At 32.0% G+C, this 24,233-nt stretch overlaps 1 protein-coding gene across 2 annotated transcripts; it reads left to right on the top strand.

Annotated features, from left to right (window-relative positions):
- The first annotated feature begins 7,336 nt into the window (after nucleotides 1-7,336).
- Nucleotides 7,337-18,979, top strand: LOC134687543 (ras-related and estrogen-regulated growth inhibitor-like). Of its 2 annotated transcripts, none has more exons than XM_063547920.1 (6): nucleotides 7,337-7,445; nucleotides 7,958-7,990; nucleotides 9,430-9,551; nucleotides 16,188-16,244; nucleotides 16,586-16,659; nucleotides 17,404-18,979. In XM_063547920.1, coding segments are annotated over exons 2-6 (741 nt in total). In that variant the 5' UTR covers nucleotides 7,337-7,445; nucleotides 7,958-7,988; the 3' UTR covers nucleotides 17,890-18,979. The 2 variants fall into 2 exon arrangements, with proteins under 2 accessions (XP_063403990.1, XP_063403991.1); XM_063547921.1 differs by lacking the exon at nucleotides 7,337-7,445 and adding an exon at nucleotides 7,569-7,658.
- The last annotated feature ends 5,254 nt before the right edge of the window (nucleotides 18,980-24,233 follow it).

The raw sequence follows: 24,233 nt of genomic DNA, 5'->3' as shown, positions 1-24,233 counted from the left end.
ATTTAAAATGTCGTATTCGTCGTGGTTGGTATGAATGTGTGTGTGGTGTGTGTGTGTTGCGATTATGAAAGTTAACCGTAGTTGTATCAATTTTATTTTAAGGGAAAAAAACGCGGAAAAACAATTATTTTACAAAACTAGAGGCTCCTAAGAGCCTGTGTCGCTCACCTTGGTCCATGTGCATATTAAACAAAGAACACAGAAGTATTCGTGACAAAATTGTGTTTTGGAGATGGTGATGTGTTTCTAGATCTTACTTTACTGCTTCTTATAGTTATCTCAATTATGATGAACTTGGCCCATTAGTTACAGAGGAAAATATTTTGTTAAAATTTTATACAAAAATTAACAAAATTTACAAAATTATTAAAAATTGACTATAAAGAGCAATAACTCTTTAAGGGATCAACTGACCTTTTTTGTCATGTTGACTTATTTGTGGATCTTACTTTGCTGAATATTATTGCTGTTTACAGTTTATCTCTATCTATAATAATATTCAAGATAATAACCAAAAACAGCAAAATTTCCTTAACCATTTCCTATTCAGGGCCAGCAACCCAACAACCAGTTGTCGGATTCACCTGAAAGTTTCAGGTCAGATATATTTTTACTTGCAAAACTATTTAACCCCATGTATTAATTGCTCGTAACGCTTTGGTTTCAGAGTTATCAGCCAAAATCTACATTTTACCCCCTAATTTCTATTCTTAGCCATGGCGACCATCTTTGTTGGTTTTTTAAACTAGATACCCCAATGATGGTTCTGGCCAAGTTTGGTTAAATTTGTTTCAGAGGAGAAGATTTTTGTAAATGTTAACGACGACGACGACGGACGACAACGACGACGACGGACGACAAGTAATGAGAAAGCTCACTTGGCCCTTTGGTCCAGGTGAGCTAAAAACACAGTCACGACTTTTTATGGCTAGAGAATATCTATATTATTTCTGAATCGGAAAATCGGCAAAATGTTTTAGTCTGGTATACCAATGGGAACAGAAAATGCATCTGCTTTTATCATCATCTAATTAAAATATTGATCTCTGATTTGTATAACGTAATCAGAGATCAATATTTTTTACTAGATTGCTTATCACAAATGTGTTCCTCTGTCGTACTTAAGGTAATTAATGAATGACGGGCGTTTCGTCTTCATCAATCTCTGTAATGACGCTCGAATAAAAAAAGTTTTACAAAAAGCTAAATAAGGATGATGTGGTAGATCATTTAGGACCATAGATTCCGTTATGTTTTGCCAAATACTGCTAAGGCAATCTTTTCCTGAAGTTGAAAATTCTTAGTATTTTGAATAATTCAAAGTTTTATAAACAATTAATCATAAAAGTATGTCTATATGAATGATTATTCATGCAATTGACCTACCGAATTATACTATTTGCTGGATTTGTTATCACATAAGCAACACGAAGGGTGCCACATGTGGAGCAGGATCTACTTACCCTTCCGGAGCACCTCAGATCACCTCTAGTTTTTGGTGGTGTTTGTGTTGTTTAATCTTTAGTTTTCTATGTTGTGTCATGTGTACTATTGTTAGTCTGTTTATCTTTTTAATTTTTAGCCATGGCGTTGTGAGTTTATTTTCGATTTATGAGCTGACTGTCCCTTTTGTATCTTTCGTCGCTATTTTCTAGACTAATGTTAGCCTAGATGAGATACCTTCACTACCATTGGCATGGTCTCATCATATATATACAGGGTTCATTATTTAAACGCTACTTGATAAAAATGAAATCGTTAGGCTAATCTTTTTTCCATATACGAATGAAATTGAACTAGAATAGCCATTTTCGCGAAAGTCTTCATACCAGATTTACGAAAAAGCACAAATAAGCACGTTAATTAAGGCTTTTAATGATGAGTTCTTTTTAAACTTTCCATAGAAAAAATACTGTTGCTGGAGCATGACAGCGTTATGTCTAGATTCGGTGATATTAACAACCTCTACAGTATTATCCGTGTTCTAGGGGACAAATGATCAAAACTTCGACGTATAAATTATAATCATGGTACCTTTGATAACTATATTCGACAGTCGTCAAAATTATTCCCCACAGTTTACACTTGTTTTAATCAGTTAACGTGGTTTCATTTGAAATAGCTCCATGTCTATTTAGTATGATAATCAAAATCACTTCTTTGTTACAGGAACACTGATACATTTCATAATACTTTGGCAAATTGTGTTTGTAATCTGACAATTTTTTGACAACATACACATTATCGTGTACTAGTCACTAAAACTGTTTTGAAAACAAAGCGGGCACTTTTATGATCTATTATAAACGAATTCAGGTATCTTATTTTGAAAAATAAGTTCTCATTAATTCTTGATTACAATTATCATTATCACGAAAATTTGAAGAAGTTTTTTAAAGCTATTCATTTTCTTTCTGTAGCAGTGTACATCTAGTACTATACAGGATCCTCCTGTTGCAAATCTAGATATCCTAAACTCGTGTACTAGTAGTATACATAGGAATGTTGTTTGTGTATAATATTCTAATAAAGTTCATATATTATGTACATAATAGATTGATTTACAGTTATATTAAAACAGTGCAAAAACGCACATCTCAATATAGAAATATAACTCTTTCCCTTATACTGGATGAACTGACTCAACGTCTTTCAAAATGTAGTAAATAGGTAAATAAGATATATGTCTATGAATTATATGTAAACGAAACGCTCGTCTGGTGTATCAAAATATCATCCTGGTAACTTGATAACTATTTACACCACTGAGTCGATGCCACTGCTGATGGACGTTACGTCCCCGAGGGTATCACCAGCCCAGTAGTCAATACTTCGGTGTTCACATGAATATCAAGTATATGGTCCTCTTTATGAAAGACGAAATACACCAGAGGGAGAGTCAAACTCATAGATAGAAAAAAAAATGACAACATCATGGCTAAAAATTAAAAAGACAAACAGACAGATAATAGTGCAGAAGACACAACATAGAAAACTAAAGACTTTGCAACACGAGCCCCACCAATAACTTGTGTAATCTCAGGTGCTCCGGAAGGGTAAGCAGATCCTGCTCCTCATGTGGCACCCGTCGTGTTGCTTATGCTATTACAAATCCGGTAAATAGTCTAATTCGGTAGGTCACATTCGTGAAAAGGGAAGGGTATTGTACTTATAAATTTACTGTTTGCAAAAGTAGGAATTATTCGAAGTACTAAAGATTTTCGTATAAGCATAGATTGCCTTAGTCGTATTTGGCACACAACTTTTTGGAAATTTGGGTCAGCAATTCTCTTCATGAGGGGGCGAAAGATACCAAATGAACAGTAATAACTCATAGATCAAAAGGAAAAAAACTGACAACGCAATGGCCAGCAAATAGAAATACAAACAGAAAAATCATAGTACACAAGACACAACATAGAAAACTTACGACTAAACAACACAAACCCCACAAATATCTGTAGGTGATCTATGTTTTTTGGGGCCTTGTTACTATTTAGACCTGAGCGTCACTGGTTAGTTTTATGTAGACGAAACGCACGTCTGTTGTATAAATTTTTATGCCTGGTACTTTTGATAACTTTTTATCCTGCGTGTAAAAATCGTGCATGTTATATATGGATAAACTCTTATTCAATGATGTGTTCAATATAACTATATTTTTAACGAGAGACAACTGGTATACGTTTTATCCTTAAATCACTTTTAAGGTACAAGCTTCTAGAAAATATCTTCGTGTTATATTTCGTATCGACAAGTTGAAGCTTGTAACATAAAATTTTAATTACCAAATCAATAAAAGCTGGAAATAGGGGTGCAATTTAACAAAAATCTATCGGAAGAAATAACAAAAGGTCATTTAGAAGGCAACATAAAAACAGTAAAATCACAAAAATACAGAACTCCGAGGAAAATTTAAATTCAAAATTCCCTTATCAAATGGCAAAATCAAAAGCTCAAACTCATCAATTGAATGAACAACAACTGTCACATTTCTGACTTGGTACATGTATTTTCGTGTGTACAAAATGGTGGATTAAACCTGGCCTTATAGCTAGCCAAACTTCGGACCCGTATGACAGTCGCATTAAATTCAATTACATTACAGCTTTAACATTAATGCTAGCAAGACACATTTTTGTTAGGCTTGCTTGCTTTGTTTGTATCAATGTTTGCTCAAGCATGGAAATTAAGATAGGCGGGACTTCAGCGTGTAAACAAGATACTTTGGACATTATATTTGAGGTTAAGGACAATAAATTTTAAAACATCAAATGAAAATTGTATATTTACAGGTAAGGAAACATGTGAGAATATGTGTCATGTGATGTTCTAAAATCTAGTGCCCTCAACCTCAAACATAACGTCCAATAAGATTTAAGTATGATCATGTATACAAGCTGAAACCCCGACTATCTTAATTGCCATGCTTGAGCAAACATTGATACAAACAGAGCAAGCAAGCCAAACAAAGATTTGTCTTGCTTGCAATAATGTAAAAACTGTAACAGAGTGTGAACAAAACAAACAGACATGAAAGGTTAAAATGTCAAAAATAGGGGTAAAGCAGTCAAGATTGTTTTATAATCTTAATCACTATAAAAATGTATCAAAGAAAAACAAAAAAACGCTAAAAAAAAATATTTTTCAATTTTTTCCCCAAAAAAATCGTTAGTGGCATTTAAGGATTGGTATAAATGATTTACATTTATAGACTAGTTTATCAATTAGACGGGCAAATTGGCGGAATTGAAAGTGACATATGTCACTATTAGTAGGGTTGTGTGAATCGAAGTACAAATAGAATGTGATAGATATTGGCCGTTTACGCCAGACGACGTCATTTTTATCTAAGTTGGGTGTAAAAATGTCTTACCACCAAATTAATACACATTTGATCAAGCAAATATTTGAATTAGAAGGATTTTATCTTTATTGTTTATACAGAAAAATCAGCCAAATTTAAGATTCATTATCCGTAACATTTACATATGTCCCAACAAGGAAATGGGATTCGGAGATTTAGTACATTTGGAGTAGTTATTTTTACGAAATCAATTAATAATGCTATTTTGCCGATTTTTTCCCCTTGAGTTAGAATTTTTTTTAAACCATTATTATAAAATGAAGAGATGGTATATAATTACCAATGAAACAACTATCCACCATGTAAACAACTGATAGACACTGACCGGCTTTTAATACTTACCAAAATCCAAAAGTTTTAAAAATACCCGACAATCATAACAAAATAATTCAAACGAGAAAACTAGCGGACTGAGTTGTGCTAAAAACTAAACGCAATAAACGGGGCAACTAATGATTCCTGGTCACTGAGTTATATAGTTTTTACATTTACCTAAAGATGTAATGTAACCGGGGCAAACAGATTTGTGAAATGTCGGTTCGAAGTCTGACATATTTAATTGATAAAATGTGATGGTTTAACATTAATGAAAGTATTAGACACTTCCCTGAATTGAATTGTAGTTACTGTGTTTGACAAGTGTCTCCGTTTTCCATCTGTTGTATACGATGTGTGATGTGTGTCCGCGAAATGACCAGACTCAAGCTGGCAGCCAATTCAAGCAACCACCTTTTTTCCAGCAGCCAATTGTCATGATTTTAAAAAAAAAAATGTATAAGACTAAAACGTTCTAAAAATCACAAAATTTTAGTTTTATATAGTTTGACTGTGGAATTCGACATTTAGATATTCAAAGGTCTAAGATGACAGTCCTTTGTTTACTACCAATGATGATAGCAGCCACTTTTTTCAGATGACACTGTTTTACACAGCTACTTTGTATAGGTACTATTGCTGTACTAAAAATCTGTAGTACTGGAAATTTACTTTTAATATTGATTACTATTTTGTTACTTTAAAATTATTGTAATATTTAGGTATCTGTATTTTATAGTACTTGATTCGTACTTGAAATTTAGGTACTACAGAATTTTGGTTACTACCGTTACATTTTCAGCATTTTGAAAGTTTTTCTATTTCAAATCTCTTAAGATTATGATTTTCAAACATGGGATATTGTATTATTTCTGTACCAAAATATTTAGTACAAATCAAGTACTGTAAAATACAAGTACCGAAATATTACAATAATTTTAAAGTAAAAAGAAATAGTACTAAATATTAAAAGTAAATTTCCAGTACTAAATATTTTTAGTACAAAAATAGTACCTAAGCAAAAGTAGCTGTGTATGTGATAACTTGCATACTTTATGTGTGTATCTGTAAGAAGCAATCCTATGTGATCAGAAACATAAAGTATGGGATATCGTTACAACCATTCAGTGCAGTTGCTTCTTGTTCGTAGTTGTAACATAAGCTTTGGGAGAACTTACGAGAACAAATCAACGTTATAGATCTCTTTTCTCGTAATAAGAAAGCGCACATGCCTTACTATCGAATTCTAGATATAATTAGCAATACCATGTAAATGTTTGGTGGTCTTCAGAAAAATAATTTGTATGGACAAAGTTATGTAATTTATAAATAACCCTTGACCCGATATCGGAATTAAAATTTAAATAAAGACCTTTAGACATCTAATGAGATAAGTCGGTACTCGAGTTTAATTTGTTGAATCAAAGTAATGTAACCACGAATATTATATATAATACATTATATATAAAATAATTGACAGATTAACTTTTCATTTAAAAAATGATATAATAGCCTTTTAGGTATAAATTAATTTGTAAAATCATCATATATGTAACAGAATATGTAGTTTGGTTTGTGATCTCTTATTGATTGAAAAATACTCATCATCGTGACTTATTTGACACCTAGTTACCTCGTTGCTTTTTCTGTCTTAACTGTATTAATTGTTTAGGTCACATTACTTAATTTCAATCACAACATGGACAGAAAGTAGAAGTATTCCCAAATAATCGACAGTAATTGTAGATTAGTATATTTGTAGAAATAAACGATGTGCATATAGAATAAGTAACCTTAAAAAAAAAAATGTTGAGTGCATATTTTTTTTACGTAGAGTTCGTGTGTGACAAGTATCTACCAGAGGGACGAGCGGACGCCGGATAACGTATAAGAATGAGGTATTATAATACCGTTATTTGTCTTCATTCAACAATAATAGTTGTTCGTTACATTGCGATGAATTTCAGATTAAAGAATGCTACTGATGTACTATTTATAATATCGTCAGTATGTTTCACTACGACGTGAATATTAAAACTTCATTCTAATTTTGATTAACATATGACTGCGTTAAAGGCTTTTCAAAATTAAAGCTTAAGTTTTGAAATGGACCAAAATATGTTTAAAATTCCCTAATCACTACTTTCGTGTCAACAATAGTGGTACTTGGCGTACACACTTTATATTTAAACTGATATGACGTTTGAGTTTTACTATATATTCTAAAGGAAAATGGATCTGGTAATTAGAGAGACTGAAAAAGGTAAAAACAAATGAATTACTATATCTTTATTTAACTTCCGTTAGGAGAGATAAAGGGTACACATAGTATAAAGACGTTTGAAAAAGATTATAAAATTACTTTAAATGGTGTTCACTGTCACTTAGGAGAGAGAAACTGTTTTGCAAAATTTGTAATCGTTTTACTAACTATTCGAAAGGAAAATGGGTCTGTTAATTAGAGCGACTGGAAAAGGTAAAACAAATGATAGTACTTACTATTTAGAATAATATTAATTCAAGTGCATATGCATATATCAGTATTTAAATAAAAGCAAACATGCAATTGTTAATTTTTTACCCTAAAGTATTTAAGAAATATAGGTGTATATAATTCTACTTTATTTGTCGCGTACTACTGTGTTTAAGTCTAATGCTAAACAAACGTCTTGAATTATTATTTTTTACTAGTAAGTAACAGAAATCTAATATAAACAGCACGATTAAGCATAATTTTCTTATTTCAAATTTTAATGATATTGTATCTTCCCGTAGGCTGAAGGAAAAACATCGTGGTTAGGTGGTTATGTGAGTATTAAATTTACATGATTCAAATGAATGCAAAGTTATAGAAACAATTTATTGCTTACAGCTACCATTTATGCATGTGTATTTTAAAACATATAGGAATAAAAGACAGAACATTGGTGGTGATTTTTTCTGTGAAATTTATCAACAAATTGAATTAGAAAAAAACTGTTGACAAATATCATAATGCTAAAAGTTATATTTTTATCAGGTCATTTCTTAAACAAAATAGCACATCAACACACAATACAAAAAAGTGAAAGGGTAATTCTCGGGGCAATATCCGTATAACCTATTTTATAATGTCCAAACATCCTAAGCGAAATCAAAGTTCAACAACTTTATTTCAAATCTACACATGTAAAACAAAGATACAATAAAACCATAAAATATAGACACAAAAATTAAAACGAAGTTTCGCGGTAAAGATTTATCGAGCTTGCGGATGACGGTCCTATAACAATAATCCCAAAACTTTATTCAGAGTGCAGATATATACATTTGTATATACGATTGTAAAAATTCCAACAGATTAGAATGGTATATTTTGTTGATCTTGATAAACTGTAGAGATAATTACACGTAATCATGGTAACTAAACACCTGTGTATTACGTTGTCATTATCAGATGAAATGAACAGTTTTACTTATGTTGCTACGTTTATCTTAATTCACTTGATAAGCATCCTAATAAAACAAACATTGTTAAGATGGAATTAGAATTTTAATCGACCGATTTTGATGATTGAAAATATGATCTTTTATCAGAATATTGCTTAAAAAATGAAAAGGGTATTACGAATAGAGATATGACCAGAACTCAAAACTCTCTATGGTCATTTTTTTCATTATACTTTTTATACCCCCCTTTTTTTTACACCTCATCCCAGCAAGGGATATATACTTGTGTCTGTTGTTTCTTTCGTTCTTTCTTTCATCCGTCTGTCCGAAAGTTTGCAAAGTTACCAACTTTTCTAGTGAAGCTCACCATGATCATTTAATGGTCACAAATCAACAGTTTATCTTTTATTGAATTGTACACATTTTACAAAAAACAAAACGTAAACATGGACTTTTTCAATACATCAAAATTTTAGTGGAGGTGTGATGGGTATGAATTCATATATTTTTTAAAGATTTTATTTCAAAAAGCAAGGCAAACAGTAGCAGATCTATCATTACAGATAATGTTTGACTTCCATTACCCATTACAGTTAATCCAATAATTTGAAATAATAAACTATTTATGATATCAAACAGCGAGGTTTAAATTGTGTATACTTTGATAATTACATGTTAAGTAGTAAATCGTTTATACCTGTGTTAAATGTCAGATAGAGAAAAGAGACGGACTGTATTTATACCGATAGCTTACATAGTAGCAATTTGTTGACATTCTGTGGTGTACTTTTTATTAGAAATGATTTTATTCGTTACAGGGCAAGACTAATAGATAATGTGAAAAATATGTCATCTCCAAAATTATTAAGGAAAATATCAATGAGTCGACAGAAGCCGTTTAAAGTAGCTATCCTAGGACAAAACGGCGTTGGAAAGTCTGGTAAGATATTTATTTTTATTATCATTTGTCTTATAAATATTTAATTGAAATAATCAAAGAATCCAGGTATTGTACTTATTTTTTTAAATGATTCGTCTAATTGATTGACGAGGTTTATATAACATGTTGTTTGTATTGTTTTTGTTGAATTTCGTTACGGTTAATTACTTTAATGTTGAAATAAACAAAAAATAAAATTGAAAATTATCATTTGAACTATTCCTTAACAGTCCGTTCGTAAATTACGGACGCCAACGCGAGTTTGTTGACCATTAAAGAAGATCCGTTCCACAGATGACAATGGATGTGCTCCGATTGTCATAACTACAATACCCACCCACCCCAATATGACCTACCGGATTAGACTTATCATCGAGGGTTTGTACTAAAATAAGCAACACAGGTGCCATATGTAAAGCAGGATCTGCTTTCCCTTCCGGAGCACCTAAGATCAACCCCATTTTTTGGTGGAGTTCGTTTTGCTGAGTCTTTATAGGGTTCTGTTTTACATGTATTGTGTATTGTTGTTTATCTGTCTGTCTCTTTCTTTTTTAGCCATAGCGTTGTCATTTAAATTTTCGACTAATGAGTTTGAATATAATAGCAGTAACCTTATCCAAATGAACATCAAAATAAAACCTTTTTTTTCGGATTGAAAATTCATTTAAAGTCTTGTTTGAAAATTGAGTAGTCATTAATGTGACCCTACAAAACATGTTATAAAATCAATCAAAGTCTTATGCATGTACTTGTATACGTGCACTTGCAAATGTTCGATTTTTAACCGATACAGCTCATATATCATACATTGAAATGTTATTTAAACACAACAGATGAATATAAAGTACGAATTGAGTTTGTTGCAATATAAAAAAAAATATGATATGCGTTATTCTAAAAACCGAGGAATTTTTTTAAGCTAATTTCATTATTATTATTAATCAAAACTAAATAAGTATGAATTTTCTCAGTATAATTTCTATGTCTTCATCTATAAAAAAAAAAAACACCGTATAAAATTCTTTAAAATAAGAGATTGTACCATTATAATTATTATAAATATGTTCAGAGATATATATATAGAGCAGTGATATTGAAATTTTCACGGATATAAAATGGCTGAGATTTGGGGTCCACTGATGTAAAACAATCTTTGCGTTGTTATTTCTATCAATTATATGCAATTCTTTTATGATATATTTTCATGAATCAGATATTGTCTCAATATATACCCAGCTCACGCGTATCCTGATCTATCCTTTGCAGATAAATACACTTCCCCTAAATGCTGCTTGGTTGATTTGTTATCGAACAACAACAAATGCATAGCGAACTTTATCTTTGACTCCGAAAAGCAATTCTTAGCTGAATTTTACTATTGCGTTTACTACCAACTTTACTGAACTAAGCAATCTATTCATACTTGAAATTTTTGTTATGTATTTTGTTAAACGTATATTTGATTTCAATTTGCCAGTGCATCGTACGGTATTGTAACAATGTACTATCATATATGATCTCTTGTATACATTCAGGTTGCACCATAATAAACTATTTATTCATATATTTGTTTGATTCTTGACCTTATTTTTATGTAAATTGTAAAACATAAGTGCCCTGTAATCAGACTATAATAAAATAATGTTTTATAAATAATAATAGCACCTTTTATCACGCATTTATATATATATTGACATTTGCCAACTAAATACAATTTTTTGTAAAATGGCCAGTTTATTTGCCCTCATTTCATAGCAAATAGGTAACGGGGAAAACAATTTGTTGAACAGAGTCAACTATATAATACATGAATGTAAATACATAAATACAAAATGTATATAAATTATAGATTAAAGGTGACTGTGGAAGTATATTCAGTATTAACTTTTACGACTAAAATACGACGCGACGAGTGCTGACCAATCTCCTATTCGGGCGTCTTTATTTTTCATATATCAGTTTTATTATTGATTCTTATGTGTAAAAAATGGTAAAACAAAGAAAAAATCCAAACTTAGTGCTTATATTGCAGTTCTTCATTTCAAAGTAAGACTTATAAAATGGAGTGTGAACTCACATCTCACCAAACGTTCAAGACGTCCCATGGATCCGGGTTGGACGGGATTCTCGGTTTGATATAGTTTTCTTTAAAAAAAATCGCTATAAACATAACTTTATCGGTAAAATTTTGTCTTATACATGTATTAGAGAAATAACACATGAGTATGTTAAATGAGTATTTTCTTTTTCAATTTTGATACAAGATGCAATGGGTACCTTATTTCTTCGTCATTTTTACAATATATCTGTAGTTAAGGGATGCGTTTCTTGAGATCAATATGAATACACTTATTTGACCATATTGTGGAAACGTTCCCTTTAGTTTTCATTTCATTAATTCACTAAACAATATTTCAAGTATATATGTGTCACCATCACGGTATAATGTATATATAGACTTCTGGTTGATAGATATAGGAAGATGTGGTATGAGTGCAATGAGACAACTTTCTCTTTATCCAAGTAACAATTTATAAAAGTAAACCATTAAAGGTCAAGGTACGGCCTTCAACATGGAGCCTTGGCTCACATCGAACAGCAAGCTATAAAGCCCCCCCCCCCTTTTCCAAAAAAAAAATACTAGTGTAAAACTATTCAAACGGGAAAACCAACGGCCTAATCTAGTTGTTTATAAATAGAATATTATTTGTGTAAAAATGTTTTATAAATCCTCCAAATGAAATCGAAGTGTGTTAAACTTGTTTACTTGAATATTCCCGTTACAAACTGTTAGTTATTCACACGTTAATGTTTTAATAAATATACAACCATTATAAACATCGTGTGTTTTTTCATTGTCAAATATTGTATCTATTACACCAGTTTTGCAACAAAGGGGCTTTGGAATAAATTAATGTTTCCCCAAACACACCCGATATGGAATAAAATATGATATCAAGATATAATTAATTATGAAAAGATAATATTCTGCTGATACTAATCAATATTATAGCAACTCAAAGCAAACTTATCTCGTCTGGTGGTTAACTGTACGTTCAATCCTTCTTCCTGATACATGTAATCCCAGATTGAAATGATGGGATGTCCTTCGCTTATGATTTTCTATGCCATGATAAATCTTTCCTCTCCTTTTAATTTTGGTGCATTGTGAAGAAAATTGTCAAGATAATATGTCATAATTTACCCATCAATATCGTTTTCTTTTATCTAATAGCGCTTAAATGATACATGTGCAGACATACTGATTGTTCAACTTAATACATTTAAAAAAATGGCATTTTGAAGAAAAAAAAGCCGCTAGTCCAGATTTCTGGAAATAAACGTCTGTACACAGCCACCGCAAGTGAGAAGTTGAACTACAAGGAGGCAAACCCTCATGACACAAGTACAGATATATCGTATAACATTCTCATAACTATATCTAGCAAGGGATTATCAATCAGATTTCTGGAAATAAACGTCTGTAAACAGCCACAGCAAGTGAGAAGTTGAACTACAAGGAGACAAACCCTCATGCCACAAGTACAGAAATATTGTATAACATTCTCATAACTATATCTAGCAAGGGATTATCAATCAGATTTCTGGAAATAAACGTCTGTAAACAGCCACAGCAAGTGAGAAGTTGAACTACAAGGAGACAAACCCTCATGCCACAAGTACAAAATATTGTATAACATTCTCATAACTATATCTAGCAAGGGATTATCAATCAGATTTCTGGAAATAAACGTCTGTAAACAGACACAGCAAGTGAGAAGTTGAACTACAAGGAGGCAAACCCGCATGACACAAGTACAGAAATATTGTATAACATTCTCATAACTATATCTAGCAAGGGATTATCAATCAGATTTCTGGAAATAAACGTCTGTAAACAGCCACAGCAAGTGAGAAGTTGAACTACAAGGAGGCAAACCCTCATGACACAAGTACAGAAATATTGTATAAAAGAGGGACGAAAGATACCAAAGGGACAGTCAAACTCGTAAATCTAAAACAAACTGACAACGCCATGGCTAAAAATGAAAAAGACAAACAGAAAAACAATAGTACTCATGACACAACATAGAAAACTAAAGAATAAACAACACGAACCCCACCAAAAACTAGGGGTGATCTCAGGTGCTCCGGAAGGGTAAGCAGATCCTGCTCCACATGTGGCACCCGTCGTGTTGCTTATGTGATTACAAATCCGGTAAAAAGTCTAATTCGGTAGGTCAAATTCATGAAAGGGAAGGGGATTGTAGTTACGACGTAAGGAACATATCCGATATCATTTGTGAAACGGTTATTCCATAACGGTCAACCAACTCGTGATGGCGTCCGTAAAATTTACGAAGGGATGATTTCAACTTAACCATTTGGAACTCTTGGTTTAATAGCTTCCTTGTGAGCAGTAACCCTCTATCAAGAAAATCATGATAGGAAATGCATGCACGGGAATATCGTATCAATTGGGAGATATATACCCCGTATGCAGGTGCTGTTGGAAAGTTGCTACTTAGAAATGGAAAGTTCACAATTGGAAAGCTGAAATCATCTCTTTTGACGTGAAGTTTTGTCTTCAACCGACCCTCATTGTCAATTTCTAGATGTAAGTCAAGATATGAAGCCGACTTAACTGTATCTGTAGTATCCTTTATCTCCAATTCGATGGGATAGATGCGATCCACATAGTCACCAAATTTTTAATTATTTAGTGAAAGAAGGTCATCTATATAGCGGAAAGTAGAGTTAAAGGATATTGCTAACTTCTTATCTTTCTTCCTAAGAAGTTCCTGCATGAAGTCAGCCTCATAATAATAAAGAAACAAGTCAGCAAGTAGTATAACATTCTCAGAACTATATCTAGCAAGGGATTATCAATCAGATTTCTGGAAATAAACGTCTGTAAACAGCCACAGCAAGTGAGAAGTTGAACTACAAGGAGCCAAACCCTAATGACACAAGTACAGAAATAATGTATAGCATTCTCTGAACTAGTATATATTTGTTTAGGGGCCAGCTTAAAGACGCCTCCGGATGTGGGAATTTCTCGCTACATTGAAGACCTGTTGGTGACCTTCTGCTGTTGTTGTTGTTGTTGGTTTTTTTTTTTTTTTTTTTTTTTTATTTGGTCGGGTTGGTGTCTCTTTGACACATTCCCCATTTCCATTCTCAATTTTATCATAACTATATCTAGCAAGGGGTTATCAATCATATTTAAATATTTTCTGTTTGAACTGACTTAACTCTGCTTCTGTTTCGAAATCTTTGATCGTGGTTGTTTAATTTAAAAATAATGAAGTTATTTAAGTTAAGTGTGTTATGTAAGTAAAATCGACGCAGGTAAACTTTTCTGGCTTAATGTTTACATATCACTAACAAGCTTGTAATTCTAATTCTTAATATGACTAGTTTATTATATTATGATATAACTTAGTAATTTAATAATAAGCAGACCGACATCCTGCCGATATGATTATTTAACAATTGATCTTGTTGAAGGTGCGAGACTTCTTCACCTAAAAAAAGAATAGTATAGACATACGATATTTTTTCCTGTTATAATAAAATTAAATTTGCTTCTCTTGTTCTACACTTTAAAAAAAACTTTAAATAGGCTCTGCTTCCTTTTATTGTATACGTGATTTATAACATCTATGTATAACAGTACTTCAAACTAATCGAAGTTTTAAATGTGTATCTCACTCTGCCGATGTTTTCCCCTATAATATTTGTTTTAGTTATTCGTTAGGATATAGATAGAGAGAAGCGAAAGATAACAAAGGAAAAATTTAAGCTCAAGTATGAAAAGAACAATCAAAACCAAGGAGTAAACAAAGATTCACAAAACCAAAAGACATTTACATCAACAGTTATAAATAATAAATAAGATACAACACGAACTCCACTAAAAACCGGGAGTGAAATCAGGTGCTCTGGAAGGGTAAGCATTGCCTGCACCGAATACGGCACACGTCGTGTTATTTCTTTGTTCAGTTCGGTAATGATGGAAGGTTATTATGACTGAGGAAGAATATCAAATATGATTCCGACACACTTTTGTCATAATGGCCAATTAGCTCATGTTGGCGACTGTAAAATTCCTTGAGTGATGACCTTAATTTAATTGATTCATAACCCTGTCTTAGCATTTTCAATTTTTGAGAAAGCAGTATTCCTCGTTCAACAAAATCATCGTACTTTGAGCTAGCTCTAGAGTAACGTATTAATTGAGACACACACACTCCATATACTGGTGCCGCTGGGATGTTGCTACACAGAAATGGAAAGTTGACTGTAGGAAAATTAAATTCATTGCGTGTGTCATAAATTTTGGTATTAAACCTACCATCAGTAGTCATTTCGAAAAAAAGGTCTGAATATGAGACTAGGTTTCTTTATCTTGAAGATTGATTATTGACCCTCAAAAGCCATATGTTTACAGGGATTGGGATGTAGGGTGGTTGGGTTGCTGTTTTACTGTCATATTGACAGACACCTCACACCTGGACTTGAATTCGTTACACTTCTAATACAATACAATATGTGTTCTCGATTGCCATTCAAAACAATATTTCAATTGATATACTTTTTTGTTGTTGAAAACTGTTTTTATATTATTTTCAGCTTTCACAGTTAGATTTTTGACGAGAAGATTTATTGGAGAATACGACCCTCTATTGGGTAAGCATTCCATCATGACGTTTGGTTAAAATAAAATTGAGAATTGAAATGTGGAATGTGCCAAAGTGACAAAAGCCCAACCAATAAGTAGAAAACAACCTCATACTACCAATGGGTCTTCAACGCAACGTGAAAATCTTGGTTTTTTTCTAAACTTCTTTTTGATTTTTTTTATTAACTATACAACAAACGCTGCAAACAAAATACATGGTGTGTAACTCAAGATTTCAAATATCCATAAAATACCATAAACAACATAACAATTTCATCAAGTTTATATTGTAGTTTAATTTTTTATGCATTGATTTGTTTTAAACAATCTGTCTGAATTCATTTTATAGAGAAGGTCTACTCGTGTACTAAAGGTGTAGATGGAGAAACTGTTGTGTTTGAAGTACTGGATACAGCAGCTCAGGTATGCGATATCAGAATTAGAGTTACCATGCAAAGCACTAAACCATAAGACAGATAACTCTTTACTGGACTGATGGGGAAATTTTTAATTATTACTTGTAGCAAGAAAACAAGTTCGGTGACACTATTTTTTTTTAATTTTCTTACAGCATATTATAAAACCTATCTTCTCACAAATTATTTCAAAATTCTATCTTGTAGATTTTTATGCACAAACATGTGTTTTTCATGATTATTCTAAGCAAATTTTGGCAATCGTCAACGACTCGAAGCTTGAAAAATAAAATGGCGACTCTTCCTCTTTATTATATTTTTTGAAAAGAGCATAGTAAAATCTTCATTTTGGCACGGTAGAAGAAAATTCTATATCGGGAAACATATACCTATGATCGACCTAAAGCAGATATACATTAAGTGCTGAACATGTACCGAACTATTTGGTCAAATCATATTTCTAACGTTATATCTTTACAAATTCTATCCTAAAATTTAAATCAACTGCGTAGCAAACGTTCATCTAAAAAAACTAGATATCATACAGTATCTAAAATATAGACAATGCATAAAACAGCCGTTGACATGCTCTTTGGCACCTGTAAGTTCTTATAATAAGATTTTTTAATTTCCTATGCTATCAAAAAACTCTGTTGATTTTATAAAGAGTCAGCCATTTTTACAATAAATCTAGCTGTGTTTTTAATTCAGTCTTTACATGCTTTGTAGATATATCTTTTGTTTGTTTCAGGGGGAACATAGTAAACTTGAAGAAAACATTAAATGGGCAGACGCCTTTATCTTGATATATTCAGTGACAGATGAAGGTAGTTTTCAGGAATGCTCAAGACTTAAATTTCTAATAAATTCCTATGCAAAAAGACAACGTAAAACAAGTATTTCATTGGCTGATGGAAGTATAACGACGACGCCGGTGTTTCTTGTTGGAAATCAAAATGACCGTATTCATGATAGAATTGTAACCGAAGAACAAGGTGATCAGAAATCCCTAGAGATGGGATGTGCCAGTTTTTATGAAATATCGGTCCGTGAATGTGTAGATAGTGTAGGAAAAATATTTACAAACTTATATCGATTGTGTAAAAAATCAAAACGGACTAGACAAAGTGTCAGCCGACAGCTGTCTTTACCTTCTGTGATCCCTGAAGAAGTCGACAAAGAACTAAATAGCCTGACCCTGACACGACGTCGGAAAGGATTGTTTACTGTCGGTTGAAGACCGTAATATATCAATAATCATGGCGATCTTTAATTGAATTTGGTTGTGAAATGATGTTATAGTGCAATTCCTGTAAACAACACAAAACCACAGTGCGGAACCCACTCAATACTCTGATTAAACGCGGATTTTGTCGAATGAGCCAAGTCCACGTTTCATTTATACGAAGGATATAAATCTATTAAAAAATAGTATTGAGTCATCTCGTACCACTTTAAGTCCATTCCACGAAGTCGTTTTGGAAAGTTTGAATTTTACTACAAAATAGAAATTTAGTTTCCGTCAGTCATATATTCCTTTGAACTTGACATCATTTTCATGGTTCAACGATTTCTAGAAAAGGTGATAATTTTTCATGTGAAATACTCACATATTATGACAAATAGGACAACTATTTTTCCTATGTGATCCTTCCTCAAATGACCACATTTCTTGGTTAACACAATATCTCAAATATCATAAGCAATATGTCAACTCAATTTGGTGTATGGAATGGTTGTAAAATGTACATGTCTGTCTAACAGGTTTCATATGACCTCGAACTCTTTGTCGCTGTTCATTGGTCAATCAGTAACACAGGTAATGACGAATGCATACGAAATACTAAAAAAACTGGAGTACTACTTTTACTATATGGACAATTTATCGTAGCTGAACACACCTTAAAAACGACCATACTAAGAAATGCTAATAAATCATTACATCACCAATATCAAATAAGTCTACATAAATAACTTATATAAGCTTTCTATAAAAGTATAATTGTAAAAACTATTTTATAGAAAAAACAAATTCCGAAACACGTACATACAGCCATACAGCGCAATAATAAGGGCTAATAAGGACTTGAGGACACTTTTGCAAAAAGGCAATGGCTGTGTTTGTCTTTTCAAAGTGTGTGTCCTCTATCGACTTAGATGGTCATAGTTAACTTCAAAATTATTGTCGGGGCTGTATAATAAACTTACTTACTAATATATGATTTACGAAAAGTTACGATGGTCAATAGGGCAATGGTACTTCAAGTACAATGACATTAAATCTTTTTGTAAAACACAGAGGTCAAGAGCTGTTTGTTCATTTTATAATTATTTTATTTATATATGTTTGACAAAGGTGTTTATACCACTCAAATAAAGTTTTATTGTATGTATAATCACAGAATCAACATAAAACATCACATCGCAAAACAACAATTTTATTATGTGTATACAAACTGTTAAAAGTTCGTATGTCGCTAGTTTGTCGAATATACGATATATTTTTTTTCTATGAAGAAAAAAATATCAAAACAACTTTTAAAAAATATTCGGCCAATTCCTTTTTTTTTTTAATTCACATGGCGCCTATTATAGATTAGTTCTAAACATTCAAAAGGATTTTTTTTTTCAAGAGAAAAATGTCTTAGTGAAGATTGAAGAAACTTGATCGATGTCGGAAATAAAACGTAGCGGTTTGTGGCATTTTTCAATAAAAAAAACTTCAATGTTTAACATTTAGAGGTCAATAAAGTCAATAATTACCTTGATTATTGGGTACTTTGCTGTTGTTTTCCCATCATTACAAACATAGGTATATATATGGAGCAAAGTTTTACATTGATTTTCCTGTAGAAATCAAGAAAAAGGAAGAGACGGATGACAGAGAAAACATAATATTTTTTTTAAAAGATGAAAAAAATAGAATAAACAATAAAAAACATCAGTGTCGGACGACAACATATTTGAACATGTTGAAAGACTGCAACATAATTGGCAAAGCATGAAAGTAAAACAAACACTACAAAAAAAACTAATAATGAAAAAAAAAAAAAAATACAAAAAAAAAACTCTCAGTGAGAGAATACTTTCCCGACAAATTATCAACAGCCGAAAACAAGGACACGTTTCTATCATGCTTTTTCAACGTTTCTTGTTCTGTTATTTACATACTATCAATTTATAACGGTTTTTAAAATATATATATATATATTTTGAAGCAAAGAAGCGAACTTGTGTATTTTTTCCTCACCGTAATGCCAGGTCAGAATCAGATTAATGTTGAAAAAAATGAACGAAAAAACAACAATGTATCACATGCAGCAACAAACGACAGCCACTGGGACAGGCACATGCATACAGAATGTAGCGGGGTCCCAACACTCCCCTTATCTAGTACAGTTGTGTATTAATTTAGATGGATACAAATAAAAATATATCTAACAAAAACATAGAGTGAACGTTGCCGAGTACTTGTACATCCCAACAACAAGGACACTCTTAAGTTCAGATCTTAGAGTGCTCGCAGTTACTGACAGCTAGTTCAAAGCTAATAAAAACAAATGAATAAAATCTTGCATATAAGAATATATTCTCAATCACTTCACATCCAACGTCCAATGGATTTAGTACAAAGACGCCATAAACAGAGAAAAACATGACTTTGTGCAATGCGGACAATGCCTTGTTCGTGTTGTTTAATAAGGAACAAACACTGACTTGCAATACATTTAGAAATGATTTTGATCATAATAATTAATTTCAATAGCAATACATTTATATAAGTTATTTGAGAGACAGAAAAGATCATTTATAAAGTTCAAAGGGGTACCTGCAAAGGTCCATTGTGTACAAACAGATCTATTGTCTTTCATATGTAAAGTGTACAACGTAGATATATAGACAATAACTGTTTTCGAATACTTTATCAACCCAATATATCGGATATAATTCGGCATGTAATAGACCGTAGGCTGTACTAACCATTAACAGCTAACAAGTGTCAATTTTTGTCGAGCCTGCAACTTTTGTTGCAGAAAGCTCGACATAGGTATAGTGATCCGGCGGCGGAAGTTAAGATTTTTTTTAATGTTAAATTCTCTCTTATTATAAGTAATAGGATAACATCATGGATCAGTGAACAAGGTTTAGTTTTGGTGGTCAAGTCCATATCCCAGATACTATAAGCAGTAGGTCTAGTATATTTGGTGTATAGAAGGACTGTAAGGTGTACATGTCCAACTGGCAGGTGTCATCTGACCTTGACCTCATTTTCATGGTTCAGTGGTTATAGATAAGTTTTTTGTGTTTTGGTCTGTTTTTCTTATACTATAAGCAGAAGGTCTAGTATATTCGGTGTATGGAAGGACTGTAAGGTGTACATGTCTAGCTGACTGGTGTCATCTGACCTTGACCTCATTTTCATGGTTCAGTGGTCAAAGTTAAGTGTTTGCGTTTTTTTGTCTTTTTTTTTAATACAATATGTAATAGGTCACTACTTTATTTGGTGTATGGAAATATTTTATGATCTATATGTCAGTTTTGTTTGACCTTGACCTCATTTTCATAGTTCATTGCTAAGTGTTAAGTATTTGTGTTTTGGTCTGGTTTTCTTAATCTATAAGCAATAGGTCAACTATATTTGTTGTTTGGAAGGATTGTAAGCTGTACATGTCTGTCTGTCAAGGTTCATCTGACCTTGACCTCATTTTCATGGTTCATTGATCAATGCTTAATTTTCTTGGTTTATGTTGAGTTTATATGACAGTTGTAATGATAAAGCTTTATATTTAATGATTAGTAAAAAGGCGAGACATTTCAACGTGTGCACTCTTGTTTTTAAAAATATTTATGATAAAAGTCAGTATAAATAACAATTATCAATAGTTTCAATTTTAAGAAAACAGATAACATATAATTACATGAATTAGTTATTATAACAGTTATCAGGACATACATTGCATATATTTTCAAATTACCAGTAAACAAAATTTCATAAACACTATAATTAAACACTTAACAGAAAAGAGATGCCCCTTGTTTATACTGACAGTGCATAGAAAATGAATAACAAAAAGACAGAGGTAAAAAACAGTAATGCTTAAAATACGCTGGAATTATTATACCTGTATACTAAGGTAAAAAAAAAATACATGACTTTTTTTGTGTTAAATTTCCACTAACCCTACCTACCCCGATCTAATCATTCAGTTAGTGCGTAACCATGGTAACCTAGCTGATACTTTTCGTGACATTTGGAGACAGGCACTGTAAAAGTCAAACTGATCCCCTTGTAGTAAACAGCTAAAATACCAAATTTTACTATCCATAATGTTTCTTGGTATGGATAGTAAAAATTGGTATTTCCACTAAGTCGTTTTAATCACTCGAAACTAGGTGAAACATGCACAGAAGTGATAGATATGCATTATAAATATAAAAAATTGAATATCTTATTAAAAAAAAAATTAAAAAAAAATGTATCATATACCCAAGCGACTGTGGGCATGTTAGCGGAAAAACATGTATACATAATTTTTTTTACCCAAGTATAACATTTAGTTCCAGCATGGAAGTATTATATTGACAGGAACTCCAACGAAAAACTAGCACATTCGGATCCCACTGATTTCTTTAAGAAAATAAAAGCTTCCGACTTAGTTTGTCAAGTACGTGATAACTCCTTTGTGGCGTATCTGCGATGCCGCTGTCGCCTGTAAAGTTTACAGAAACTGATCTTATCACGTGATCTGTTAGTTTAAACATATTTATTTATAGTGGATTGGGAAACAAGTTTTGCAACTTATATTAATCCCTTTCCACTTTGCGGGTGCGAGTGCTGCCTTGTAGCGGCATTAGCCTACTCTTTTTCGAAATCTACAAGGGTGTCTTTAACGTGTAAGAGATATGAATCTCTCTTAACACGGGTCAGCCATTTATCGTCCCCATCCGACGGACTATCATCGTTTCCTCAAGACCATACTCGCAAATGGTGTCAAGGGAGAGCCGAAAATTGAGTTCCTGAAATTTTCATCCCAAACGGGAATCGAACCAGGAACCTTTGTGTTAGTACGTGATCTGTTATCGAACATGTCGAAGGGCTATCAATGTAAATAAACACGGAAACTCCTGTGGCTTTTTGCGAATCGCTACATGGACAACGACACCTGTTTCTGTTCAATAAATAAAAACTACAGCTGAAACAATCTAAAAAATCGGTCCATATTTCACAGAATGACAAAAGAAAATTAACTATATTTGGAAAGAAGTTAAGATTATTTTTAGTTTTGTTAGATATATTTTTATCATTATAACTAGAAAATCGGAAAATATCGTGTTATAAAAATTATATGAGTCTGTAGTAGAGTGTTAGCAGGAAATAATGTGATGCGCGTGAAGTGTGCCAGATGGCGCCAGATAACTTAAATTTCAAGTAAAAGACAGTAAACTCTTATCGAGTGTACAACGCAAAGATATATGGTTTTCTCTATCGTAAACATCGTAAAATGATATTTACTTACTTATCAAATATATTATCAAATATATTTTAAAGACTAAAAGATGTTAATAATTACACACATGTGATGTCCTCTATATAGCAATATCAGGTTACGAGTCAATCAGATTAATTTTTACACCTTTTATGATAATTCGTTGTAAACAAATCTTAACATTCAGTTCTTTCAACCTAGTCCGAGAATATTCTGATGTTTGACAGATTTATTTTCACGGATGGCTTTAAATATTTCTGAATGCATTTAAAGAACGATCACTTTAATTGGGTATAAGCAGTTATTTTTTTTATCATGGAAATCACATTTGAATTTATTGATGTGTTTTTAAAAAAGCTAAACAGTTCCGAATCAATAATTATTACTGATAACTTTTCCGTTTGTTTAACATGAAAATTTTATGATTTTCAAGCTTAAAATATACAGTTATGCGTGATTAGCCAACGACCTTCTTATGAATGAAAAATCCTACTATTTTAATATTGATTGTTACATTTGTAATTATACTTAAATGTGTATTGCTTCTGAGTATTTTTACTCGTTTTTTTATTATATTTTTTTTCTATGTGTTGAAAACAGTCGCCAGAATTTCGTTTCATTTCTTTTTTATTTGTTTTTAAGCAGCAAAACCAGTAAATATTGACATATTTGTCATTCACACTGTCAGTTAATGTCATTTGACAATTAAGTACACATCCGTTTATTTCGGTATGTTCCGTAATATACGATCTTTCACGATGTTCCAAAAAATTTGATAGGATCCCATGAATCCATAAGACATGTTAATTAACAGATACTTAAAGATTTTGCTGCATCGCACTATAAACGTTTGAAGTCTGCTTGTTGGAGTTCCTGTCAATATAATACTTCCATGGTTCCAGCAAGGATTTGTATAGTTATAGACTATACAAATCCTTGGTTCCAGAAATATGAGAGTTTAAATTTATCAAGCAGTTGTTACACTTTCAAATCAAATCATAGTGTTGCATATTGTTTTTATATTCACATGCTTACAAAAAAGCCAAACAGACTTTTGTATATTGTTTTTGTATATTGAGTCAACAGCATACCA

This window comes from Mytilus trossulus, chromosome 10, assembly GCF_036588685.1.
Source record: "Mytilus trossulus isolate FHL-02 chromosome 10, PNRI_Mtr1.1.1.hap1, whole genome shotgun sequence".
Classification (NCBI taxonomy): domain Eukaryota; kingdom Metazoa; phylum Mollusca; class Bivalvia; order Mytilida; family Mytilidae; genus Mytilus; species Mytilus trossulus.
The sequence above is the reverse complement of the archived record's forward strand: the minus strand, read 5'-3'. Positions and strand labels throughout refer to the sequence as shown.

Coding starts and splice junctions, on each gene's coding strand:
- LOC134687543 (XM_063547920.1), top strand. Junction 9,552..16,187: donor AAACGGCGTTGGAAAGTCTG/GTAAGATATTTA, acceptor TATTATTTTCAG/CTTTCACAGTTAGATTTTTG. Junction 16,660..17,403: donor TACTGGATACAGCAGCTCAG/GTATGCGATATC, acceptor TGTTTGTTTCAG/GGGGAACATAGTAAACTTGA.